The sequence below is a fragment of the Eurypyga helias genome, unplaced genomic scaffold, assembly GCF_000690775.1.
Source record: "Eurypyga helias isolate BGI_N326 unplaced genomic scaffold, ASM69077v1 scaffold50817, whole genome shotgun sequence".
Lineage (NCBI taxonomy): Eukaryota > Metazoa > Chordata > Aves > Eurypygiformes > Eurypygidae > Eurypyga > Eurypyga helias.
In genome coordinates, this window is record NW_010260779.1 from 1 (window position 1) to 26,968 (window position 26,968).

At 40.9% G+C, this 26,968-nt stretch overlaps 1 protein-coding gene across 1 annotated transcript; it reads left to right on the forward strand.

Annotated features, from left to right (window-relative positions):
* Positions 1-1,368: 1,368 nt before the first annotated feature.
* On the forward strand, positions 1,369-25,345 carry LOC104503518 (tyrosine 3-monooxygenase-like; the record flags this gene model as incomplete). The annotated part of the gene is made up of 10 exons (XM_010155128.1): positions 1,369-1,566; positions 2,468-2,642; positions 5,760-5,848; positions 9,152-9,219; positions 10,361-10,411; positions 14,138-14,283; positions 19,730-19,865; positions 20,520-20,589; positions 22,290-22,346; positions 25,250-25,345. Coding segments are annotated over exons 1-10 (1,086 nt in total), but the record flags the coding sequence as incomplete, so codon positions are not given.
* Between the last annotated feature and the right edge of the window lie 1,623 nt (positions 25,346-26,968).

Consider the following 26,968-nt stretch of genomic DNA (forward strand, 5'->3'; position numbering starts at 1 on the left):
GGTTCAGCACCGCGGACAGCAGCTCGCCCTGCCCGACAGTGCCGGGCTCCGCGGCGGCCTGGCCCGGGCCAGCTCTGGGCCCGGCCGGAGGGTCACCTCTTCCCGAGCTTACATTCACCACGCCCTGCAAAGCCCGAACTGCCAGAGGTCTGGATGGACCAATGTTCCTCAGGAAGCTGAGCCTTGCCTCCTGGACACAGTGCTCCAAACTTCATCTTGGGTTTGTCTGTCTTAGCCAGGCACTAGACAGGAAATTGAGACCTTCCTTGTGCTCTGCCTTGGGCCAAGGGGAAACACAGTACTGCCATGGTCTCTGGAGAACAAAATTTGGTTGCATTGTCAATAACTTTCCTAGCCAGGAAGGAGGCAAAAGCAAACCAGCACTGTGGTGTGTGACCCAGCCACGATCAGCTAAGGGGCACATCGGACATGTGCCTCTCTGTCTGAAGAGGGAAGACAGGGAGGTGACCTTTCCTGTGGGCCTCAAAGGTGACTTTCATAGGGGATCCAGCACACCGTAACTTGGGGTATGAATGCTCATACCCAGAAAAATGTTTATGGATGTCAAGGGATGCCATGCCCTGGCAGAAGCTGAGCTGAATCCTCCCTGGGTTTGCCCTGCCAGCTGCGACAAAGACTCTGGGCTTTTTGAGAATATATTTCACTGGAGAAGAAACCATGACAGAAACAAATTCCAACAGAGGAACTCAGCCTGGAGGCAACACTCAGCTCTTGTGGGGCTAAGGTAGGACAGGTCAGATCCTATGGGAGGAAAAAGCTCAGAAATTGGCAGTGAGCTTTGACTCTGGCACTCCCACAGTTGTGCCTGTGCAGAGGGTACACCACTAGGATTGGGCTAGGGGTTGGGGGAAAATCCCCTTTGGCTTCCTCGGGGACATGGCCAGTGCAGAGGTGGCCCACTGAGGTAAGAAAGGGTAGGGAGGAAGGATTATCTCAAACATTGTGCCAGGCAGTCTGGAATGGGAGATGTAAAAGGGGTTCATACTAACCCCCTCTCCGCAAAGTAGCCATCTCCAGGGGTGAACAGCTTGCAGACATGTTCAAACAGAGCAGGAGGAGTAACTTCAAACACTTTGAAGTTACCCAGAGAAGGAGGGTTATCTTGGGCTTTTGCGCATATCCTACGCAGACAGTTTCCCTTGATGTGTCTGGTGTGGTCAACATAAATGTCCCTACATTTAACACAGTAGCAAACAGCTTGCCTCACTGCTGCCTGCCAGGTCTGATCTCACCGTCCACATAGACACACTGCATCTCCAGTCCCACCACATCCTCAGGAAGAAACAATCATATCTCAGGCAATTTCCACTCAACATCTGGCAATTGCAATTCACTCCCGTCTCCCAAATGAAGACTGACTTGGTGGGGATCTCAGGCCAGAAGGAAGAGGCCAGCAAGGAGAGAGAGATGCGTAGCATAGAGTCCTTGAACAGGCAAGACAACCTGGACTCCAGCAGAGAGGATGGCAGAGCCATGCTCAACTTGACCTTCACCCTCTGCAATGTGAAGAAGATTGAGCTCTCCAAGGCAGCCAGAGTCTTTGAGGTACAGACCTCACCATTCCCTTCCCCCGAACTGAACCCTCTCTTCTGTCCCTATTGCCTTCACCTCTCCCATCTGCATCTCTCTCTCATCCTTCTTCTGCTCCCTGCCTGACTTATGCCTCCATCTGCCTTCCCCCTTTCTCATTGTCCCTGTTTTGCTAGAGATGCTCAGAGAGGTTGGCTGGACTCTCCAGTTGAAAGAGTGCTCTGGAGGGAGGAAGAAGCTGGACAGAGTAATTTAGCAGAATCATCATTTTATGAGGGTTGTGGAGAGCAGATACCAATCTATTATCTCTCTCTAGCAGTTTTGGTGGCTAGCCACAACTAAAAAACAGGTCAGCATTTCAGCATTCTGATTGTAGGGATGTTACGAGCCAATGAATTTTCTCTGCATTTTTGGCAGGAGACACAGAGAATACAAGAGCTGTAAACCACACAGGCATTATATATTGTGGGCACTTGAAGTATCCCTACCAGGTGCTCATTCTCATCTGTGAAAATGAATAACTCAAAAGTATTTGTTACTTATTTTTAATTGTTTGCAATTATTTAATGATTATGGTGTTATTCTACATCAATAGATCTGCTTTCATTCTGCCAGGGTCTTAACAGTTACCCAGCAACTCATTTATTATTTCTGCACAGATGAAATGCTACAGCCAACAGTATCTCATCTTTCATCTCCACCTATCTCAACCTAATTCCACAGTGTTTAATCTTTAGCTCTGTATATATTTTAGCTCCTTCTAAACTGGGCAATATTAGGCTTCCTTGCTTAACATGCACTTCTTGTTAAGACCTCTTATAGTCATCTTTTAAAGACATTGTAGAAGTGTATCTAGACTTACCTGGATTTTCAGTCTTTGGAGAAGCATCATCATATCAGCATCTGGCTCTTGTAGATGTTTGAAACTCAGATCCATCACTTTGAAACCAGACGAGCCAAAAAGCCCAAGAACTCGGCTGACGATCTTGATATTTTTGTTGAATGTGAAGTCCACTGTGCTGATGTTAGTATCCTTATCATCTCCTTAAAGAGAGTAGCAGAGGATGTGAAAACTAGCAGAGAAGACAAAGGTAAGAAATGTATGCATCTGTTAGTGTTGTTTTGTTTCTTTTTGGAGTAAGCTTTTTAGCATTAGCTTCATAACAGTAATTTATTTAGTCTGGGAAAAAAGTTATCCTGAATTGGGCCCATTCCCATTGGTGTGGAAATGGAGGCACTTCATCATAGCCAGTGGAACTGAGGTGGGAAAAGTGTATCAGCAAAAAAGGAGAAGGGCAGAGCAACAACACAAGAAGTTGAGGGGAAACTGGAAACTCTTCAATGACAGGAAGATTGTGGGCTAAGTTAAGTGCTGTGCAGAGAACTGACTTCTCTGAAGCTCTGCAGAATGAACACAGACGCTTGTTGGGAATGCAGTGATAGTCAGAGGGTCTGAATATTTCATCTGCTTATCGTGTACTGCGTTGGTTTTATTAAAAGAAGCAGTAGCTGTCTGTCTGTGGTGTCCTGGCTACTGTCTTCTGCGTCTGGTAGGACTGTCACGAGGTAGATTTCTGCTTCACTGAAAAGAGCTAAATACAACAAGCTGTAAGAAGTTTCCAGAGTACAAGAGGGAGAGAGGGTCAGCAAAAAGTCTGTAGGTAGTGAGCAGGCTGGGAGAACCAGGAGAAATGTTTCTGATAGAGAATAGACCTGCTGCCATATCTGGAGTAACAGAGAATCAGGCATTTTCCAGGGCACTTGAGAAGCTTGTTAGAGGTTGTGCAACTTCAATGGTTGCACTTTAGGAACAGTATCTCACCTGGTAAAGTGCTGCAAGTGGCTACGCCACTGTCTGCACTGTATTTGAGTCACCATCCATAGCAATCATCAGGATGGAAAGTGAGTTTGCCAGAGGTAGACTGCTATTTTTCCTGTTTGCAGGTAGGTAAGATATCAGTGAGTACAAGTTGCTAGAGACCTTTAATACAAACCTGAGAGTACCAGAGTTGCCCCTGATAGATGAGAAGGGTGAGGCTCTAGCTCACAGGTTGAGTTCTCCAAATACAAAATTGCCATGAGGTTTTCCCATCCTGGATAAGGTCAGGCAGAATTCCCCAGCGCCCTTTTATAGTTAATACAGTCCTATTTGGACATCTTTGTGTATTGCTTGAAATTCACCTTCAGGCTAACAATGAGAAGCAGCTCATGCCAAGCTGTTATCAGAGCCTGTGGGGATATCAAATAGGTGTCTTTATTGTCAGGGAAACTGGAGACCCAAAGAGCATTTTGGGGCTGAAGAAGAATTTCTTTAGAATTTCCCTGGGAGCTGAGAGTTTTGTGCTCGGAAGTAGCTGTTAGTTTCAGATGTGCTGGGAATGGGATTTACATTAAAAATAAGGGACTGTTAAAAGATGGTACGTTTATGACTAAAGATGAGGAATATCAAGGACATAATTTTCTTCACATTTTCATTTTTCTTATGGTTTTGAACAGCAATCATAAAAGTAATAAGTTTTATTTTGGATTTCAGGGCAGCTAGCCCCCGAGTCTAAGGCTGGCTAGTGGCCCACTGTACTGGTGTATCTCATTGAAAGAGGCTAACTGCAGTTTCACTTTCCAGTGTGATTTGCAGATGACTGTGAGAGCATATTGTTAACTAAGTGATATCAAAGTTGTAAAAACATGCTTACTGGTCAGCAATTATTTTACTGGGAAGATGCAAGTATGTACATCCTGGCTACCCCTGTCACCTTAGGCTCCAGCTCCTGAATTAATCTATTTTTTTTTCCCACATGGACTTTTTATTCTTTTCTTCAGAATTTTTAGGTGAGCCAGACAGGCCTTCCGAAGAAGTTTGCTAAAGAACAGTAAAAAGACAATGCTTTGACCATAATGGCTTTAACCCAAATTAATTTTATACTCAGCTGAGAAATGCAGTGGTTATCTCTGCCTCATGGAAGCAGAGAGATGCAGCCAAACTGGCATCTGTCAGCACTATCCTTGTGTTATTTGCTACATCTATTTCTATGATCAGGACAAGGTTTCAGCCATGGTCCTTCCTTCCCTCTCTTTTAGCCTGTCTGCCCTCTCCCAGGATTCAGTAAGGAGTAGGCAAAATGTGTATGGGGACACACACTGGAGGGCTTATGGTCAGATACAGGTTTTGAGGAGATATGGCCATAAATGGCATTACAAGCATCCTGCATGCAGAACCACTGGTACAGCCAAAGACAGAGGCTCAGCAAAAAAATTCTGTAAGACATCTGTCAGACCAGTATTTCTTCCTTCTTATCACAGAATTGGTCATAACTGCATGTAAGAACTGGAATTTCCCATCATCATTGTGTATTTGTAGTCTTGTACCTTTGTGAAATGGCTGTTCCCAAGTATAAATATAATATAATAGAGAAAAACCCAAATTTGCCATTCAGTATAGAGATGTCTAGTTTCCTCTTGCCAATGATGAGATTAAGGTGACCCCAAACAGACCTTTTCTGGGCTGTAACACACCAAGTCTGGCCACAGTATCAGTCTGATCTCAGAAAGCACTATTAACTTTGTCTTTTTTTCAGTTGTTTTTGAATTCATTGGTTATAAATGCTGACACCTTAATTAAATGGGCACATTTTGTTTATTTTAGCCACTAAAAAAGCCCCCCACTTTAGGGGAAGGAAACTGTTTGGAAATTCAGCCAATGCTAGAATAATTTTGCCAAAAAAATTAGAAATGAGCCAGAAGGAAAAACTCTTGAAGTCAAGGCAATTCTTGGCCTGTTTTGTTTCTAGAAATTTTACGTTTTCCTTTTAAAATGCGGTTTTCACTTCCAAAGGCATGAAAATTTAAGACTACTTTTTAGACAGGATCAAAATATGTTTTTAAACCCAAAATGTAGAAATAAGTTTGTTGCGCTGTGTCAAACAACACCTCATTTGGCTTAATAGGAAAAGTTTTTACCTCTAAAAATTGTTCATACTAATTAAAAATGAGAGATTATCTTTGCAAGCTAGTTTCAGGTATTTTTTCATCCATCTACCAGTTTGGTCAGTAAAGAAAATCAACTGCTGGCATACGTTGACAAGTGGATATGAATATTCTTAGATATTGATGAACAGAAAGCTTGTAATCTTCATCACAACTTTTGTTTTCTGTGTCTTTGAAAAATTATTTGTTCCTATCTCATATAGCTCTTGCTTCTTTCTCTCCAGTACCCTGGTTCCCCAGAAAAATGCAAGATCTGGACAAGTGTCACCATCTGATCACTAAGTATGATCCTAGTTTGGATCATGGTCACCCTGTAAGTTTAAAGTAACTTTTTTAACAAAACTGTCTGTAAGGGAGAATTTTGCAAAGAAAATCTCATGAGTAAGAAAATACTCATGAAAAGGGAGAAAAAATGAAGGATCAGATTAAGGCTGATCTTCAGTGGAATTAGGGACTATAGAATGAATAGCTTAATAATGAGAAAAGCTTATGGGTCCTGATCCATCAAGGTACATGTGATTAACATCAGACACATGATGAAGTAATTTCTTTTCAATATATTCTTTAGTGTGATATAAAAAGTAAGAAAATACTCATGAAAAGGGAGAAAAAATGAAGGATCAGATTAAGGCTGATCTTCAGTGGAATTAGGGACTATAGAATGAATAGCTTAATAATGAGAAAAGCTTATGGGTCCTGATCCATCAAGGTACATGTGATTAACATCAGACACATGATGAAGTAATTTCTTTTCAATATATTCTTTAGTGTGATATAAAAAACAATAAAAAAGAAATGTAATCTCATTTATTTTTTCACTCCAGATATATTGAAAGTATGCCCACTTTTTACTAGCTGTTCCACATAAAAGTCACGTTCCCTAGACTTCTGCTTTTTGTGTTTTCTAAGTTTTGACCTTTCAGATATTCTATATCTACATTTTTAATTTTGCAAGTGCCAGGAGTCTCATTCAAGTGCAGATGTACAGAGGATGGTAATGAAGTCAAGTGGTAAGGAGCTAATAACTAATAAATACCAGATCCTCACATCCCACAGAGGGGAATTTTAATGTTTAAACTTGCAAAAATAGTCTAGACAGAAAATAAGATAAATACACACCAGCACTGATTCATGGATATAACACCTAAATTGAGATTTAAATGGGGCCAAAGAAGCTCAAAAAGTCTAGTGATTCAGTTGAGGTAAGCATCTAAAGTTTAAATAGGAAGCAAGTTAGAAAGTTCATAAACCTAATTTACATCTGACTTTTCACAAGGTCTTCAGAGACAGGATTTTGAGAATATTTATTGATACTACTCTGCAAAATATTGTTAGACTGTTTGTGAAGGGTCTTCCCTTGGATTTGGACAGTAAGTCTTGGTTACGAGTAGTCTGCAAATCAGGCTTTGCTCATAACAATTTTGTGTGTGTACTCTTAGCCTTGCCATAAGCAGAAACTCTAGTACAGATGAGAGATGGTACAGACAAATGAGGAACTCCAAAAGGCCATTTGCTGATTGACAGGGTAGGTCAAAGTTGTGTTCTGCCAAACATTGCACAGAAGTGATGTGTGAAAAGGAAAAAAAGTACAGTCTTTGTATGAAAAATGCAAGGAGGATTTAGTGGGGTGCCAACAGCATCTATAAGATTTTGTTATTCCCTTCTCTAAATGTCTGAATTTTGTTTGGACCCTTTTATTAACCTACACGTTGTTAATGTTAGCTATGTACAGTTCTCTGCAGTACAAGCCCACTTTCCATGTCTACCTTCTCTTTTTGAGAATCACTTATTAAAATATAATGGTCTAGAAGAGCTTCGTATTCTCCTTCACTGGCACATCTTTCATTCTTCCTCATATCTTTCTGATAGAAACCACCCAAGTATTTGTCATTTTTTCTGAGCTAGCTCTGAGGTTGTTTTCCATGAGATAAATGAATGCACACTGGGAATTCTTTGAACTGGACTAAGCTCCCCTCCTACTTTTCAAAATAGGAGATGTGAGCACTGAAGAGGATAAGAGGAAGCGTGAATGGTGCAGAGTTACCAAAGTTTCGTGTGGGGATAAATCTACAATGCAGAATGCAATGCAATATAGCAATACCTAAACTATCTTGAAATGAGTTAGCTCATGCACTGAAAATTATTAGTCTCTGGCAGGAGGGAGCACAACATAGAATCATTTACTGTGCTGCTGAGCATGGCTCAGAAATGGAAAGGTTGGAGGAAAGTACCAAATATGCTGACCTGCAGCAGAGAGTTTGCATATACATTTATTACCAAATAGGCAGTTTGGACTGTCCATCTCAACAGCTTCACTTTGTTCTTACTGTCTGTTTAATGGCCAGAAAAGCAAACAGATGACACTGTGACACCAGTCTCTGGGGCACCCTGGCTTTCATGGTCCCCCAGGGATGCTCCTGCTGTTCAGAAGGTGGGTCCAGAGCCCTGGAACAGCTGGGACAAAGCTGACAGGTCACAGCATCAGTGCTAGTTTGGACCAATGGCTTTTCCTCATGTTTTGCATGGACTTGTTACAGTGACTGACAAGCCAGGCTGGCATCTGAATGAACATATTATCCATAACACATGACAAAAATAAACATACTCTCAGGATCCAGTTCTTTCCTCAGACTCACGCACACAATACTCATTAACTGCAGTATTACTGGTATTATTGCTACACTGAAAATTATTTGAATAAACCTAAGGGAGAAATTTGGCTTGTAGTATGCATAGTGGTTCCAGTAAATTCTGAATATTTTAGAATAATAAATATTTGTACAGTGATGTTGATCAACGCTGCTTTATGAGTTATATTAGTAACACGGTGCCAGATTTCAGATTTTATTCCTATTATGAATGATGTAAAATTCCAAGGAATTCGATTCCACATTTCTATTCATATTTAATAGCTGGAGAAGCCTGTTTGAACCTCAACTTCTAGTAAACACTGAGGGGGCAAAAGGAAAACTCTGTTATTTAATAACTAAACTGCCCCTTTAAAGATATACCACTTTGTCTTTACCATAACATGGTGATAAATGGGCAAAGGGGGGATCGAGCTGAAAGTCTATACTTTCTACAGATTCAGGGTCAGTTCTAATGATTTCTAGCCAGTGAGGACCCCTTCTCGGGGCAGGGTATCATGCAGATGATGTGTACTTCCTCTGTCGAGGTGGTACTAGGCTTGGCACCACCATATCCATCACAGCCCTGTATTGCAACCTTCATGCTTAGTACAGGAAAGAAATGATTCAGAAATTCAGCTCTTCCCCAGCAGAAGTAACACCCTATTTCAATTCCATTTTAAACGTGATTTGCATTTAAATTAGACTAAGTGTAATGTTCTGTGATGAGCTTATGAATGACTCCAAAACCTTCCCACCGAGCTATGTTACTTTCCTTTGTGGTCACAGGCCCAAAATTTTCATCAAAATGTCTCAGATGTAACTGAGCGCAGACTTCAGCTTACCCTGTTTATAAGTCTCAAGATTCACTGCCTCAGAGAAACCAACCTAACTGACTCCTAGTTTTTCTGAATACTTCTCTGTTAGCAAATTTATGCCTACAAATCTCTCTTAATGGAAAACGTTTTGCAAATTATTTTCTAACTCAGGGATACGCCGACCTGGAGTATAAGAATCGGAGGGCATTCTTTGCTGAACTTGCCTTTAATTACAGAACGTAAGTACAAGGCTGCTGAAGAGACTTCGGCACTTCGCCTGCGCTTTCAGAAATCTTTGTGCACAAGAAATACCAGAAACTTAATCTTTTGTCAATGTATCAATGGGGCTACCTTTTAGAAAACAGAATTCAGCCAGCAAAGTTTTCAATCTACATGAAATACACTTTTCCTACAACACAGAAGTATATATTAAGATAAAAATCTTAGGATTGCTTTCATACCTCCTTCAGTGCTGCATTTTGTCTTAAAGGTGATTTCTCAAAATGACTCATGTCAATTTTGCAGTTCCTTTTGAGACTAGCTCTTGAGCTGAGGCTAATCTTTTTCAAGGAACTAGAAGGAACACCGTTTAGGAACATATTTTTAACAAAGAAAATAAAATTAATATTTTTATTACTTATTTGACAAAACGTCTCTAGTCATGTACATTAACTATCTAAAAACCTTTCAAGGTCTCATGTGTATGATTGAAAATGTTTCTGCCTTCATCAGAATCACACTGCTGTCAGATAGAGTCAATCAGGTGGAACTGGTTGTGGATTATCAGCCTCATGGTATCTGGTGAAATCTCCCAAGTCTTGAGAGATTTCTATTTGAGTACACTTTACTCACTGCCACCATATAGGACAGCTAGTCTAGCAAAACAGCATGAAAGCACACACCACACTGACTCAAAGCTACTGAAGAAGCAACATCAAGGGAGCGGAGACACCCATCAGAGAGGTTTGTGATGGCCACACAGTGTATGCCTGGGCAACTTGCTGCTGTCACGTTTATGAATCCTTCTCTGTAATGACACTGCACAGATCCTTTAGGGATGTACCCTCCAGGCACACACTGTGTTTTGGTTACTAGACTGCCTTTGGCAGAAGGAAGTGTAAACCTGAAGGCTTCTCTTCTGTCAAGAACAACATGGCTCTCTTTCTTGCCATATCCTTGTGTTTCCTCCCCACACTGGAATGGGGAAAAATTGCACACATTAGAGCCTACCAAGACAAAGAAGTTGTTGATTATGTACTATTTTGCCATTTATGTCTTCATTGCAGCAAATACTCATGGTGCAGACAAAGAAAATTATACTTGGAAACTGAACCTGAAGCCTGTTTTAGATATATGCATTATTTCCTCTCTTCATTACAGAGGAGACCCTTTGCCTCACATCGAGTACACAGAGCAGGAGACTGCAACTTGGTGAGTTTATTACTAAATACTACAACTCCTGGGCCATTCCACTACAGTCCCAGGAAAGACTGGCAGTGTGAGACAATTATAGCATTTTAAAACTATATTTACCCACTTAAAAAAAGTTTACTCCTTTGTTAAGTGTCACCTTTTGGTCATTTGTTTTGCAGAAGCTCATTCTCAGGCCTGGCCTTAACTAATCACTTTCTAGACAAAAATGCATTTTTCTGACCATCTCCCTGCCTGCCAATCACATCAAGGTATCAGAAGCCAGAATTTCTTCTAACTGACCTCTAATTAACCATATCTATGCTGGCAACAGAAATATCACCTTTCCAAATCTGTTGCCAGGGGAAAATACCCACTTGCAGGATGGAAATTCACTGAAAGGATGTGTCTAATCCAATGTTTGTAAAATGAACCAGCCTTGCCTGCTCTCCTTCAAATATTAATTGCTGTTGACATGAATAGGTATCATTCTCTTAACTGAAAGCTAAGACACATTTCCAGGATATATTATTCACACTGTAAACAGGCTTTTGATTTCATATGAAGTAATGGCAAGTTACTTTTACACAGGTGAAAAATTTCTTCACTGGGGCTTTTTTCTTTCTGAAGATTTGCCACTAAAAAAAAAAAACAAAACCACCAAACAAACAAACAAACAAAAACCCCCAAAAACCCAACAACCAAAAAACCCTGGCAACAAACCAACCAACAAAAATGAATTAAGTTCAAAGTATGTTTGCAGATGTTATGTGAAACATGCAGCAGATTTGGAAGAAAGCAGAGTTCTTATTTCATATACCTCTGTTTCCACTTTCTCCAACTAACTTAATAAATCTGAATAAGCAGCAGTAATTACACATTTGTATAATAATACAAACATAAATATGTCAAAATGTCCCAACTAAGAGCGGAGTACCAGGATTGTGCAAGGTGTCACATGTGCCCATAATGAGTCTTTCTTCAGCAAAGTTTACAATTTAGATACAAAGAAAACCTGAAGGTGGAAAAAAGGATGAATGATGACCACATTTTATAACTGTGGAACAGAAAAAGCTAGAGCTTAAATGATTTGCTCAAAATGATACACAAAGTCTATGTCAATGCCAGGAATTAAATCCATACACTAGACATTTCATGCCAGAACTTTAACCACAGGGGCATCACATCTTTTTCAGTGATTATTCTATTTTAAATAAAATCTACTGTGCCACAGAAAGCTTGAAGGGTGTTGCCCACAATCACATAGAAACCTTGCATCCAAGTCATCCAGGCAGTCACATTTTTATTAAGTTCAAATAGGTTTTTATAGCATCTTTCAATTGTTAAAGATTGATGGTCGGTGTCATGCTCATGATTGCTACCACTAGCCAACAATCTTGGCATGGGGTGGTGTGTGGGAATGACATATTTAAGAAAATTTAATTTTGTGTTCTTTCCTGTTTTTCCCTTTTGTTGCCAACCTCCGTCATTCCAGCCCTTCTCCACCTAGAATTAGTCCCGCTGTGGTAACAGAATAGGCCTTTAAAGGAGTATCTGCCCATTTCCCCAAACAGCCAGCCCCAGCAACCCAGGTTGTCTTGTTATGTAAAGCTGTTTCCAAAATTAGACCTCCCAGTGGTTATCAACCCCCCCTGGGGCTGTGCCTTGAGGTCAGCTGCATTACAGCACAACTTAATTGAGCACTGTGCAATTGAACGGGAAATTTGTAGCACGAATTAAATTCCCTTGGTGTTCACTCTGAAGAGTTGTTGGATGCCTTCAGTTTGTAGCAACATGGTTATAAAAATGAAAACTAATCAAGTGGAGAAATGTGACTTTCAGAAAACAGAGAGTACAGATGATCCGAGTTTCTGTTTTCAAGCAGGCTTCTTGGAAGGCCCTGAAACTAAGTAGTCAGAAAAGATGTCGTATGGATAAAAGCTATATGAGAAAAGGGAGAATCTAGGACAAAATTATGGGCACGCACCTGTCTAAGCTTCATAATAAAGATGAAGAGTGTCACTTTTTTCTAAAAGAATAAGGAAATTTATATAAAATAAGGTCATTGCCTTTAAAGTCTTTCAAGTGGCTGGATCCATCCTTGGTTATGAGGCTCCTTTCTAGGGTATTTAATATCACATGCTTTCATCAGTTTCTATTTCCATCTCTGAACTGAAGTACTGTCAAGTAGACCCTTAATCGTCCTTTGAGTGATGGCACCTCCATACTGTGAGGCATTACACCTAATTGAAACACTACCTTAGGACAAGCCAGATTGTTGTCTGGAAATATCTGCTACTCCATTGACTTTGGAGTGAACTTAGATGATTGCCTTAGGGGTACTTGGAGAGGAGGACACTTAGTTTTGGATAATTTATCACTAGTCTCTGAGACTACCTGCATTTCTCTGGTAGTCAATGTTTGGACACACGGTAGAATGGTAAAAGAGACCATATGTGCAGAAGTGTAAACAAGCCTGGTCTCTCTAGACTCCAGTCTGGGGATGAACTGTGTACTGGTTCAGATGCTATGCAACCCCACTGAAGTCAGTAGTATTCTATGGGGAAATAAGCCAGGGCAACACTTGAACTCTAGTCCTCCTCATTTTTTCCCAATTCTTCTATGGAAATGGCCCAGTCTCCTGCGGCTTTTGCAATAGTAACAGCAGCCACTGTTTCCCTCTGTTCTTTTAATTTTTTTTCCTCCTAAGGTTTTCCTGCCCCCCCTTGATTCTGGTTCATTACTCCCACACTGTTCAAGACATTCGTACAAATGAAGAGAGGCATTACCAGGGACTGGCTATCACCTCCATAGCAACAATAGCATCACAAAAAAAATACAATACAAAAACAACAAAAGGTCATTTTCCGTAGCAAGCATTTCCAAGAATGATCTCAATTTTCATAAAACAATGTTTATAAAATTGTTAACACCCTAGGGCTATGTCTGAATAAAAATAGCCATTTCTATAAGGTTCTTTGCCATCCTATTACTACTTGTTTATTTTGCAACTGCTAAATATATTCCAAACCACAGTTCTCAATCCAAGCACCATCAAGTTTGGTAAAAGCTTGAAGCCTGTGCCCAAATCTGGTTATATATATTTGTCTTCAGCTGGCCTGTATTTGTATAATGGGCTAAATGCTTCAAGAAGTTGGCATGTCTTTCAAATACATAACCCATGCCAGGCATTTTGAACTGCAAAAGCATGAACCTCTTTGTCTGCCCAGATGTTACTCTTCAGTATCAGCAAATGTGCTTTTTCAGGAGGTTTGTAGAAGTCAAATATAGGCTAGGTTTCAGCATGGAGTTGCAGGGACCAACAGTTCAAGTTGTACGCCCACATAAAGACAAGGGGAACACCTGACTCATTTCATCCCTTAACAGTACAACACAGATACGGCCACAGCCTCATCTTTCTCCCTGGCACTTTTGACACCCTTATAGGTAAGCAAGAAACACTTCTGAATCGAGATTACAGTCCTGTTATGTTAAGGAAAGGTGTAGGAAGGGATAAAACAGATTTGCTGAACAGAACTCACCTTCTGAAGGAAAAGAGAAACAAAACCCCCTTGTGCTTGGCTACATCCACCCAGGCATTGCCTTCCAACTAGTAGGGGTCCTGGGTTCAGATTTTTAGACCATTGCTTACACTGGGGGTTTATGCCTCTCTGTGGATCTGTACACAGGGCAGAGAAATACTGCCTTATTGAGGTGGGTCACGCTATATGACTTTTTGTGTTTCAGGAGAGAAGTCTACAGGAAGCTGAGCAGCCTTTACCCTACTCATGCCTGTACACAGTACCTGGATGCTTTCCAGCAGCTGGAGAAATACTGTGGCTACAAAGAGGATAACATACCTCAACTTCAGGATGTCTCTAGATTTTTAAAAGGTTAATCATTATCAACCATGGTTTATTCTAGTGTTTCCTGGATATGTATGCACACCACATATACATACACAAACCATCTCAAAGTACACAAGCTGGTGAGCAGAGGTGATTAGTTTCCTCGTACAAGATGAGCTGTGGCACAGTATATTAATACCAGGCATATCTAAGGACCAGCCTGTAAGTTTGTGTTTGGTCTGTGAGTAGCTGCAGTTGGTGTAACATTAACCAGCAAATTCCTGTACTAGCAGCAGTATAGCCACAGCAGGATGCTGCTCAGCGAGACTTCCACGCATGGATTTTCTATAGGTTTGGCTGTACTTTATGCTTCTGTATCTGTAATTTATATTTCTATATCTGTACACAAGTATAGGTAGGTATATACCTCTCAAGTCCACTTTTTTCTGATGCATGAGACAGGATGGCAACATATGCTAGAGGAAATAATTTCCAGGAGGTCCTGCTAGTCAGTCAAGAGCTGCCTTGAAACAACACTGCTTCTTTCTGTCTTGCCAGAATTAACTCCTTGGTACTTACCACATGGCCAAGAGGAGTGCAGAAAGGCTGTAGTGTGAGTCTGTAAATACATGAAGATGTAGCCTTAGATGAAAGGACAGGTACAATTGATAGACTGCCCTACCTGCTGTTAACTGAATTAGCTAGAGGACAGGAGAACTGAGCCTGCATTCTTTTTATGAGGCCACAGGCTGGGTGGATTTTCAAGGCCAGGTGCTTTGTGTCAAACAGCTGATTTCATTCTGTTATCAAGAAGGACTAAAGAAAGGCAGTCTTTAAGGCTCCCTTGCTCCTTGTCAGTGACATGGAGATTTGCCAGGGAGCAGAGGACAGCTGATCACTATTCTGAAATAAATAATAAAAGGTATGGCTTAACTTTAAATAAATTTGTTTTGAATACAATGCTCATGGAATTAAGTGACCTACTCTACATCTCAGTATATAATGTTAGTAAGCTTGAATGAGCTTTCTGATGCTGAAGAGGTCTTAGGGAAGATTAAACTGATAGCAAAGATTTTGCTACACCTTTAGTATAAGGGAATGGAAAGTTGGCATACAAAAAACATCTCTCATAAGAATACCAACATCATCACATCGAGCTGTAGGAATTTTTCTGTGCATGCATTATGTTTTTCTCATGTATTTTCCCTTGTGTTCAACTATCCATCTTACTTCCCTCTACAGTAACTGGGCTGATAAATATTTCTTCTCGTGAAGTAGTTGATCTCATCTCATTTACACAGTAGCTGACAGCAGGGAGTTGAAAAAATCATGTGATGTTGATTTGATTACCAAAGATATTTATATTCTTTAAGTGAATCAGGTGATTTTGAAGTAGGAAAACTTAGGATAATATGAAAATATCCTTTATAACACTAGTTGTACTGCTCATGTAGGCTGACAGGATTTGATTGCCTAAAGTTTGGGGTGGCTCACTTCTTTTGTAGGCTCTGATTCTAAATTTTCTCTATAACATACAAATTATCCTAAGTAAAAAAAAAAACCCACAGTAAAAATGGTCATCCTGAAAATTCAGCTAATAATTGTTGGGAAGATGTTCACAGTGAGTTTCAACTCATCTACTATAAAAACAGGGTGTCTACTATGAGCTAATTATCCAAACCATTCTGGCTGGGAATGAGAACCAGGCAATTCAGAGACATTTTATTCCATCCCGGAATGGGTGTTTAAGGAAAATTGAAAGAATGACTCTTAAGAGTACTGGTCTTAACATTCTTAAATTGTAGATAAAACCTAGATTAGTTTAGCTTAGAGGCTTTGTGAAAGATGACAGATAAATGGAATGAAGTTGGTACAAAAAATGTTTACAGCTAGACACAATTAAGAGTAAGCTATTTTAGTCCCATTATATGGGGCTTTGAACTGATATCTTCCTTATCTTCAATGATTCCCTCTAATAGGGTAATTTTACTATGCAGAGTATTTTCCAGAATAGCATGAAGATTGACAGTATTGAAAGGTCCCTTTGTAATAAACCCAGTCTAAGAAGCATCTGCAAGGTCTGTAAAATTTGTGTTAAATCTCATTCCAATCAGCTACTGGGTGAGGGCCAGGATTTGTAAGTTCTTCTAATTTATTACTAATTTGGGTGGCTTTTACTACCAGCATCAGCAAGGCCAGAATTTTGCTCCTTACAACTCATCAATCAACTGGGTGCTTAGGCTCTTTCCTGTATTACATGTGTTCAGTGCTCAACCAAAAAAAACTCAACCAAACTATAGGCAGTGAGGTATCTCTCAAAATTCCTTGGCATTCAGTGGATGTGTTTCGGCTACTACTACCTATGTAGAGATGAATAGTGCAGTTCCTTCTGTCACTGGTTAGCTCTGAACTATCCCACTTACCTGTTAGGACATAAATCTCAGCACATATTTGTTGAACACTACCTCTAAGAATTAGATCATTCTTTAGCATATGTGATGTGAAGCTTTTATATAATAAAACTATAGGGATACAGAGAGAGAGAGAGGAATCTCCTGGAGAGAAACCAGCCAATACAGCCAGATAAACTTCCATCTTCTCTTTGCAGTATCTGTGAAGTCAAGCAAGCAATTCCTTTTGACACAATACACGTTGAACTACAAATTCTGTATAGTGTTATCTGGCCTGCTAGTGAGGCTGGTTTGAATAAAAGGAAACTCTACATCATAAGATTTCATAATTACTTAAAGGGATTTAAATGGTTTAAGCACATGACCGTTTAGCATGGCAAGTGTTTTTCTAAAGGGTTAAGTAGATGAACGTAGGCGCATCTTTCTTTCTAGGAAAGATGTTTGGATTTAGGCATTCATTGTCCTCCACAGCTGGAAGAAATTACAGCCAGTGAACTCAAGTGAGCTCGTACTAAAACGCACAGGCCTGTATGCATGATTTTTTTTTTTTTTAGGCCAAGAGTTAAACCTTGCATAATACTTTAGGTCAACTGCTCAAGACCTTCTCTTCAACTCATTCTGATTTCAGAGATCTTTGGGCAGCAGGTGCAATCAGCTCCCCACCCCGTTCTCTACTGATTCCTGGTTATATTGTGCAGTAATGAAACAGAAGTTCAGATTTTGCAGATACTACCTTCAGCAGATAAGTTTTTCCTATGGCTTTTCAAGGCAACCGGCCAAGTCTGTTTCATTAACAGACTGTCTGATTCACTGGCCTATATTTAAAAGGGCATCTCAGGGAACATAAGCTGTAATTTTCATTTTTCCTCCTGCTTCTCCAACATGGATGCTAAAGCAATATCAATTTCCCTAGACTTTTTCATAGTCCTTCCAAAACTGAGTTATGTAGGTCTTGGTGCTTGTCTGATATATTTTTCAGCTGGTGCTGTTTTCACTTCATTCAGACTCAGAATTTACCCCAAAGATGACCAGATTCTAGGGTTTTTACATTTCTCTGGATTATCTTAGTATGGCCTCAGCAGCAAGGGACTGCCCTTCTCTGCCAGCTTCTGGCTGTGCCAAAGACGACATAGCTGACAGTCTGCCTATTCCCCCAGACACTCTGCTTTCTTAACTGGGGTGTGGGGACAATAGTAAGCTGCTTAACCAGGAAATTGGAAGTAGTTATAAACTCTGATGCTTTTGCTCAGCATATAGACAAAGATAAGGACATAATCTTCATAGGTTTATTTGCTGCTGTTCAGCTTTTAGGCAGTTCTGTACCCATTACCTTTGAATTCAGCGGAACAATAAAAGAGAACCATGGCAAATGCTAAACACTTAGTCACATTGCCAGGTAGAAGCATTCCTTGCTGTCTATTCTTTTTTTCATTCTGTATAGCTTCAGATGTTTTGTAGCTTCTAATTTTTCCAGTGAAGCCTTTTTTTTTTTTCTTTCCTTTCTTCTCTCTCTTTTTTTTTTTTTTTTTTTCCTCAAATATGAGAAGTGCTAATAGCCTGACAGAGCAGGACAAGAAATGCTGGAAGAAACATTAAAACCCAGACCAAACCAAATCTTGTAAATGGCTTGGTTTCTGGGTGGGATGTTTTGTTTGTTTGTTTACATAAAATAAATTAAGTTCCAGGCTTCATGACACAATAGTATATGGATAGAGAAGGGAGAATAAAGCCATTTCTGATTTCTTAAAAAATGTAGTTTTGTCCTTTAAAGAAGATGAAATGTCATTTATGGGAGCTGAGAATGCAACACAGATTTTGAATATAAGACTTCAAAAAGATTATAATTGGCTCTCTTTTAAAGCAGTGATTTTCAATATTTTCAGCTTTGCGGACCACCAACATGTTTCCCATGGAAATGCAGATTATGTAGTCTGCTGACCATAGGACTGCTTATTTTGTTAGCTGTGTCTACAGACCTTTCATAGTAATGCAGGGTGTCCTGAGGTAACACTGATAGCACAAGCTGAAATCATGGTGCTAAAGTATTGCATTCTTCTGTCCTGTTCTATGGACACATGCGAGGCAAAGCACGTACAATCACATCACTAGGAGCCCATGTAGTTAGTTCTAGACAAGCATAATAGGGAAAACAAAACAGAGGGGAAAAATAGGTGAGAGCACTGATGGAAACTCTGATTTTGAACGGTTAAGGGCCAAAATCCAACACTCTTATCTCTGATGAGGACCTGTTTGCTCTTTCTCCTGCATGTTCCCATTCTAACAAAGTCCAGGAAGAAAGATAAAATTGATAGCAAGGTTTGCCAGTGCTGAGCTAGTTTATACATGTGGAGCATGTACTGATAAGGGGAAATGAAGTTGAATAGTAGGCTCTGATTCTACCTCTGGGCCAGGTTGAACTCAGCCCATTGAGGAACAGAAAAATTGCCCAGGCTGGAGCAGACCCATGTCCACCTACTCCTGTTGTCAAAAGTGCAAAGTACCAGGGGTTTCAGTGTAAGAGTAACCTAGGATCAGGTAAAAGCCAGGTGCTCTCAGAAAAGGGTAGGGGTGGGGTGTGGGCTAAAGAGTAACCTAGGATCAGGTAAAAGCCAGGTGCTCTCAGAAAAGGGTAGGGGTGGGGTGTGTTCCTCATCAAACTCCTGTTTTTCTTTTACATGTGCTACAGGGGAAAAGAGAGAGCACCAGAGAATGCATAAACTAGCCAGGACTGAAAATGCAGGTTCTGTCCCCTGCTAGATCACAAGGATAATGTGTGGCCTCAGATATATTGCTGACATGTGGGACATAGTACGTGTATAAGTGTAAAAGGTAAACTGGGGTAGGCAGTACTTCTGTACCTCACATCACTGCTGTGTGAATATGTGTCGGTTGGATGATTTGATTTACTGTTACAGTAATTGAACCTTTGATAGTGATGAGTCAGAATGTTCCTGCTATGATTATGTGGAAGGAGCTACTGCAACAGAGCACAAAGGCCCTCTGAAACTGCTTACCTGAAGTAAATGTGCCATGTAGTTAAACCTAGAAACTTCTAAATTTGGTCTCACTTCCCTTTTCAGAAAGAACAGGCTTCCAGCTGAGACCAGCTGCAGGCCTGCTGTCTGCTCGTGACTTCCTTGCCAGCCTGGCATTTCGTGTCTTCCAGAGCACACAGTATATAAGGCATTTCTCTTCTCCTATGCATTCCCCAGAACCGTAAGTGTGATGCCCTGGCACAGCCCTGTCCTTCTGAATGTGTTGGGGATGATTCTCTTGGGAATGGCTCTGGAGCTCTATCCAGTAGTCCACAGAATGAAACAATTTGAGAAACTGGTAGCTGGAGAGTTGGAAAGAGAAGTCATGCATGAGAGGGTGTGGGTCTCTGTCGCTCTTGCAAAGTTGTCTGGGGAAGGAAAAGACTGGAGAATATCTGGTTTAATCTTTTCATCCTGCCTTCATTTACCATCTGCTGGGGTTTGATTCCCCACTGTGAAACTCTCCCAGTAAGTGCTGGCCAGACAACAGCAATTACATTTCATGAGAAATTACAAGTTCACACAGACGTTTTTGTTGTATGCTGGGACAAAACAGGGGCCTTTCAAAGATGTTGTGACACAGGAGACTAGTGCCCGTGCCATCCCAAGTGAGACAATAGCCATGGTAGTGGGGGGCATCTGGCTCCCCATGGCAGGCAGACGGGAATGCTCTGTCACTCTTCCTGCAGAGACAGACCAGGTATGGAGGCAGCTACTGCAGAACAGCCCTCACACTAGCTCCCTTTGGGGGTCTAGTGGCTAAAGTAATTCATGGCACATTCATGTAGGTTAGGAAAAGAACCTTTATTAAACATGAACATCACTTGTTTTCCAGAGACTGTTGCCACGAGTTATTGGGTCATGTTCCCATGCTAGCTGACAAGGATTTTGCCCAGTTCTCACAGGTAAGAAGCTCGTTCTGACTGTTTAACCAACTGCCCTAGATAGCCGGCCAGACGTGCCTCAAAAGCATGCAGCTCACCATGCTTGAAATGCTATTTTAAGACTTGATTGTGCCTGAGTCGCAACCTCCGGGGGCGGTGGACTAGCAGTCCACCCCGGGAGACGCCTGGGAGACATTTACTCCAAGGGAGGGGTAGCACTGCTCTCTATGGACATCCTGAAAATGGAAGGGCAGGCAGTGCTTGTGGTACTCCTCTGTGGGAGGGCTGTCAGGCAGCGGTGGTGGAGCCTCTGTGGTGCTGCGTGTCCGAACTGTGCTGACCGCGCTGTTCCCCTGGCTGCCTGTCCTACACCACATGAACTGAACCAGCAACAGCCATGGAGCCCCAAGGCTGATTCTGTCTGTGGATGTATGTTTTTATCTCATATGATACTTTAATTGTGTCCATCACCATGTCATTCATTAGAGATGTTTTTCTTTTACAACTCACCAGATTCTCACAGCATTGGTCACACTGGTGAGGAAGCTCCAAAAAGCAAATAGGGTTTCTTTGTACAATAAGGGTCTATTTAGTACAAAAAGTCAGTGTCAGACCCAAGTGAACTCAATGACCCTGTACAACTAAAGACTTCAGAACTATGAATGTGCCTTAAAACCATAGCAGAGGGAAGAAGGCAACCCATATTCAAGGCTTATCAATCAGGGGCAGTGTGGAAACTGGCAATAAGTGCAGAGGGGTTACATTATGTAGGTCCCTGTCAGAATATCTTAAAAAGGAAGTCAGTTCACCTCATATAATGTGGTTTCCAGTTGTATCGACTTGAATACTTGTCAGTTTCCATTTTGGTTGTAAATATTGGTTATTATCAGATTAAGAAGAGTAATACTTAAAATAACCTAGTAGTCTATAATTTCTTTTGGAAGAAACCTCCTCAGTTCAGTTCAATACCAGAACTGAAAACACATTAGAAACAAGAGATTATAGCAATTTAAAAGCTCTCAGCTTTCCTCTTTTCCCATCTGTAATACAGACTATACAACATGGGATCACATTAAATGAATTTTCACATTTCAATTTTTTAATTTTTTTTCCACAAAGGAATTTAACAATTGAAATTCACTTCATGAAGATTCTTTTTAGTTCCATTCAATATGAGACGATGAATGGTGAAAATGCCTTGATTTTGTTTGTTTGCTGCATGATATGGCTCCCAGGATAGCTAAGAAGAGGCATCTACAGACTCCTGTTGTGAGAATAACAATTAACTGGGAGCACAGATGAGAGTAAACAGAATCCTCCCTGCACAGATGTGACCCACTCATAAGGGCTGTCAGAAAGAGAGTGAGAGACAGAAGGGTAACGGCAAAGATAAAACCCAGCTTGCTGTCTTTCCTTCTCATGCCTCCCTATAAATCTCTGCCAGAGATAGTCCAGCATTAAGGCAAGAGATGGTTAACTTTACACAGAGAACACTGAGGATTAAACAATCATCTAATGTGGCTCCCAGTGGTATGTACCTGGGGGCCAGGGAGAGGTAGGCATCCTGGAAGCCATGGAAGGTCATTTTGGGTGATAAAAACAATGAATAGATCATGCTATTCATGCTAGAAATGATGTGGTCCTCCCCCTTCCCTTCTTTCTCTCCCTTGGGCTGAATAATCACACTAGTGTAACACTGACTGCATGCTTACTTGCTTTAGGATATTGGACTGGCTTCTCTTGGATCATCTGAAGCGGAGATTGAGAAACTGGCCACAGTAAGTACAGATGGCAGTTTAATATCAGAGGCAAAACCCAAACGATTCACTGCATATCCCTTACTGTGCAAGGAAGGCTCTTCTCTGGTGTCTCAGATTAGCTACAAAAATGGGAGCATCAGGATTGTCTCTTCTCATCCACAGGTTAGGAGGTGCTGGAGAAGGGGCTGAAGTAATTCTGGGGGAGGCCAGAAGCATGGATTCTGCCTGAGGAATTGCTTATACTTTCTGCTTCTCTTAGAATATATTGCTGAAGCTGAGTTTCTACAATTTCAGCTATGGGAGGGCCCAAACATGTTTTCCAGATTCACCTGGTAGGCTGGATACCTCATGTGGTTCCTGCATTTTCTCCTACACAAGGTGCAGGGGACCATCACAATTTGGTGTACCCTGCGTACATCTGCCAATACAACTCATGCAGTCCCTCACTGCCACCTTGACTTGCTCTGAAAGTGGGCTGGAAGCCAGATCCTTCTTCTGACAAAGGCAGCCATTTCCCAGTCTTGATGATTTCTCCAGGGAAGGAGAGGAGCCTTATCCTCATTCAGCTGGATGAGGCTCATTTGGGAAAGGGGGTGGGTGAGACGAGACTCCTGAAATTCCTCACCCAGCCCACAGCCCCACTCATTGTGAAGTGGAACAAAGTACTGTGTGAAGGAGATTATGGCTTACTTAAAATCTATCTACATGTATCCATCCTTGGGTCAGAACTAGGTAAGACCGGAGGTATTCTTAGAGTTGGGGGTACAAAAGGCCCCAGTGCTAGATTTTTTTTGTAGCATCATCCAGGTCCTGGGTTGGTGATGTGAGGGGGTTGTGTGGGAAGAGGCAGTGACATGTTCACATTTCCTCTGCAGTTATCCCCCTCTGGGTCTGGAGAAGCTAGAGTAAGATTAAGATCCATGCTTTTATTAGGGTTAAAAGAATTATGTGTCCCAGAGAGTCAGTTTGCATCATTACCCAGAACTTGGGGAGACTGGGTGAAGGCCAGTGGCTTACGTAGCATTCCCCTACACGCACCGCTCTCTGACCATGAACTGGATAGGGCTAGACCAGAGATTGGGTTAAGATTATAAGAATGATGGGTCTCAGATCTGAAACTGTCATAGTATCTTCTAGGGTTTGGGGAGGTAGAATAGGGCACCTTTTAAAAAGGTTACCTGAAGTTTAGGTTTGGTGAGAATACAATTTTGCAAGCGCTCTTCAAGTATTCTGAACAGTAAACATATTCTGGATTATCATCTCAATCTTCAGTTGTTTTAAAGTTAGACATCTAATTGAGGTTTATTGTTTAAGTTCCTTCCCTAGAAAGTGAAGATAGAGAAGAACTTGTAATGTGGTCTCTATCCTGACATAGATGTCTAACAAATTTTTTTCTCTCTCTGGAAGTCTGTCATTCTCAGTTCGTTACAAAGAGAATGTAGGTAACTAGCTTAGACGATATGACAAAATTTAAGCTAACTAAAAGTTTATTTAAAGAATCTCAGCCTTGCTTGTTGCTACGGTCTATAACATTTGTAAGACAAACTTTGGAATGCCGTTATTTCATTCAGTCTCTGTACTTCTCTAAGCAGGTGGATTTGTGCACAAGAGATTTGTGCACAGTGTTCATGTTGTCCACAGAGTGCCACTAGTACCATGTCTTGTTAAGGCAGTGAAATCCAGAAGAACCTCACTACTAATAGCCAAAGACAGGATATCTGGAAATAGTAAAAAGAATCCCTCCTCCTCCCACGTCTCTTTTTCCAGTCAAAAAGACCTTCTGCAAAATGAGGAGATACTTGAAAGACTTTTCACTGTGAAATAAGAAGAATCAAGATTATTAAACCAATAAGAATGAATATTTATTAGCTGAACTGTAGAGAAAGCAGCTCAGGATTCTGCAGAAAGGTCTTGTTTCTTTAGTGGTAAATTTGCAGGCTGAAACCAAGTCATCAAAGTTATAAGTCATAAGAAAAAGGTGGGGAGAAAGAGGGAGAAAGAAAGAAAGAGGCAGAACAGACAGAATAACATAGTGTTTCACATTTTTTTACAAACTGCCTCCAGTTCTTTGAGAAGGGTGCTGAGAATGCAACACTTATGGCTAAATGGAAGCCAAGGTCCAGCCCTGTGTATGGGGCAGTAAAGAGCTGTGTGTCCTTAAAGGAACCTTAAAGAGCTGTGACACAAAGCCGTATTCTTAAAGTGCCTCATGTTTTCCATGTTCTTCTTTTGCACAACACCTATCCAGCAGTTCAGGGGGCAGACTGTGTCCAGAATTTGTCCTCCACTCTCCATTTGCTTATATGCTGTAATAAGGGAAGGGCTAACAGGTCAACAGAGCCAAGAGTTGCTTTTTTCCCCACTACTCTGCAGCAGGTAAAGGAAGTATGGTCCTAAGCATCCTTTATTGCAAGAAAAGCCAGGAGAGATGTAACTTTATAGTCTACTGGACCATGATAAAGATGCCATTGGTGTAATCTTAAAGGGTACATTGCTGCTAATGATGTCATTCTTCTGAATGCTATCATACAGAAAAAAGGTGGAGGAAAACTCTTTCCAAAGTACCTTTCTCAGGATCTTGAACCCTCTGCAGCGGTCTACCTGTCCTTCTGGGGATTATGGGTTGCAATCTGTCAGCTACCACTTACTATAATGAAGCTTGCAGCGTAATTTCTAACATCTTCCAAAGAAAGAAAGGGATAGGACTTTATGACTTTATTTACCCCTGTAATTATAATTAACAATTTTTTTTTTTTTTGGCGGGGGAGTGAAAAAGGGAAGGATGGCAGGTTTTGAAAAAAATATTTGTTACAATTTGTGTGTGTTACTAAGGAATAAGGACAAACATGAAAGGAAAACTCAGAAGCTTAAAAATGATCTGCCTGTTGAGGTTGTTTTTTGCAAATTGTTCTTATTACCAGCTTTATTGGTTCACTGTGGAGTTTGGTCTCTGCAAACAAAATGGATCCATTAAAGCTTACGGAGCAGGACTGCTTTCATCTTACGGGGAACTTATGGTATGTCAAATGTATGTTATTGAAATACTTCTATAATGCAGCTTTCTAAACTCTCTGGTAGAAGCAAAATACTATTTCCCCACATAAAACAATATGATTTAAAACACTGACTTTTTTCTTTTGCAAAGAAATTCATTCTCCCTTTCCAGAAGCTACTGAGTAGGGGAAAACTACTGTAGGATTGTACCTATCTGCCATCTAAAGAGATGAAGTGCAACAAAAGCAACCAACCCTGTGAAGAATTATATTTGCTTCTTACTGCTCCTGCCCAGTAGTAACAGTTGACTTTAACGTAAAGCCCATGTACCTTTCTGAATTACTCACTAGAGGGCAATATTATGCTTGTTATGAACTCTGCTACTTTGTCATGCACTTATGAATCAGAAAGTCTCTGACTGGACCAAATAAAGTATGAAGAAACTAAATAGCATGGACACAGATAAGAAGAAAATGTTTTAGAATTTTACATTCCTGAGTAGGTTTCAAAACTAATCCCAGCTTGAGATTTATATAGATGAATATCTATGTACACAGGTTTGATACTGCCCTGCCTGGACAGAGCAACTGTGAAATGAGGGACTGTGCACCTTCACAGAGAACTTACGGGTTTCTCCTCTTTTGGACAAACAGTTGGTAGGGGAGATACTATTTCTCCTCAGTTTTGTAGAGCACTGAGGCATATGGGCAGTTTCTAAGCCCTAAACCAGTATCAGCAGGTTTCAATTGCCTCAGGTTGTGCAGATACTAGATGATTTTTTGGAACTGGAAAGAGCCAAAGGAAAATCAAAAGGAATCTTTTCAAGCACTTTCATAAATTATAAATCAATGTTTTCATGGGAGATATATTTTAAACTTAACACATATACATAACTGCCTAACAGCCAGCTACATGATACATTCACATGGAACCACAGCTGGATTAGCACAGCTTGGACTCCCATAGCTGGAGATAGTTGTATTGTTATGACAATACACCTATCACAAAACTCTCCTAATGGTATACAGGTCAGCCTCCTTCCCATTCCAGTGACAGAAGGAAGAAACAACATGTTAACATAAATCAAAACATTTATAATAGGAGTTCTAACAGAGACATAGTTGGGAGTTACCATACAGAAAGCTGAACCTTCCTGGACATCAACCTTCATTTTGTCACGTGCTGAGTTTAGCATTCATTTTCTCCCAGTGCTTTAAGTTAGTGCTGGTTTTCTCCCAACACTTGCAATTTGGAGACTTTTGTGAGCAAACTCTGTGGTATATGATTTGCAGAGCTTTCTTTCTTGATAAGCTGAGAGATCTGCATGCTCATTAGCCCCCTGAAGAAATGAATACGCCTTCCTTTCTAGGGGAACCTGATCTTGTGCCTGACTGCTCATGAACATGAGCAGAACCATGCTAGCACTATTGTGGCACTCATCTGTAGAAAGTGAAATGTACTGTTTTGAAACAGCAGATCAATGAGCTGCCCAACAAATCAGGCTCCAGTGCAATGCGTTCTGTTTACATATCTATCTGTTCCAGGGTAAGGCTGAAGCTACTGCTTTTCTGAGAATCCTTCAGTACTTGATATATTCACAGCCAGCAAACAGGAAACCTAGGCTTGTGTGCTGGGTTCAGCCAGGA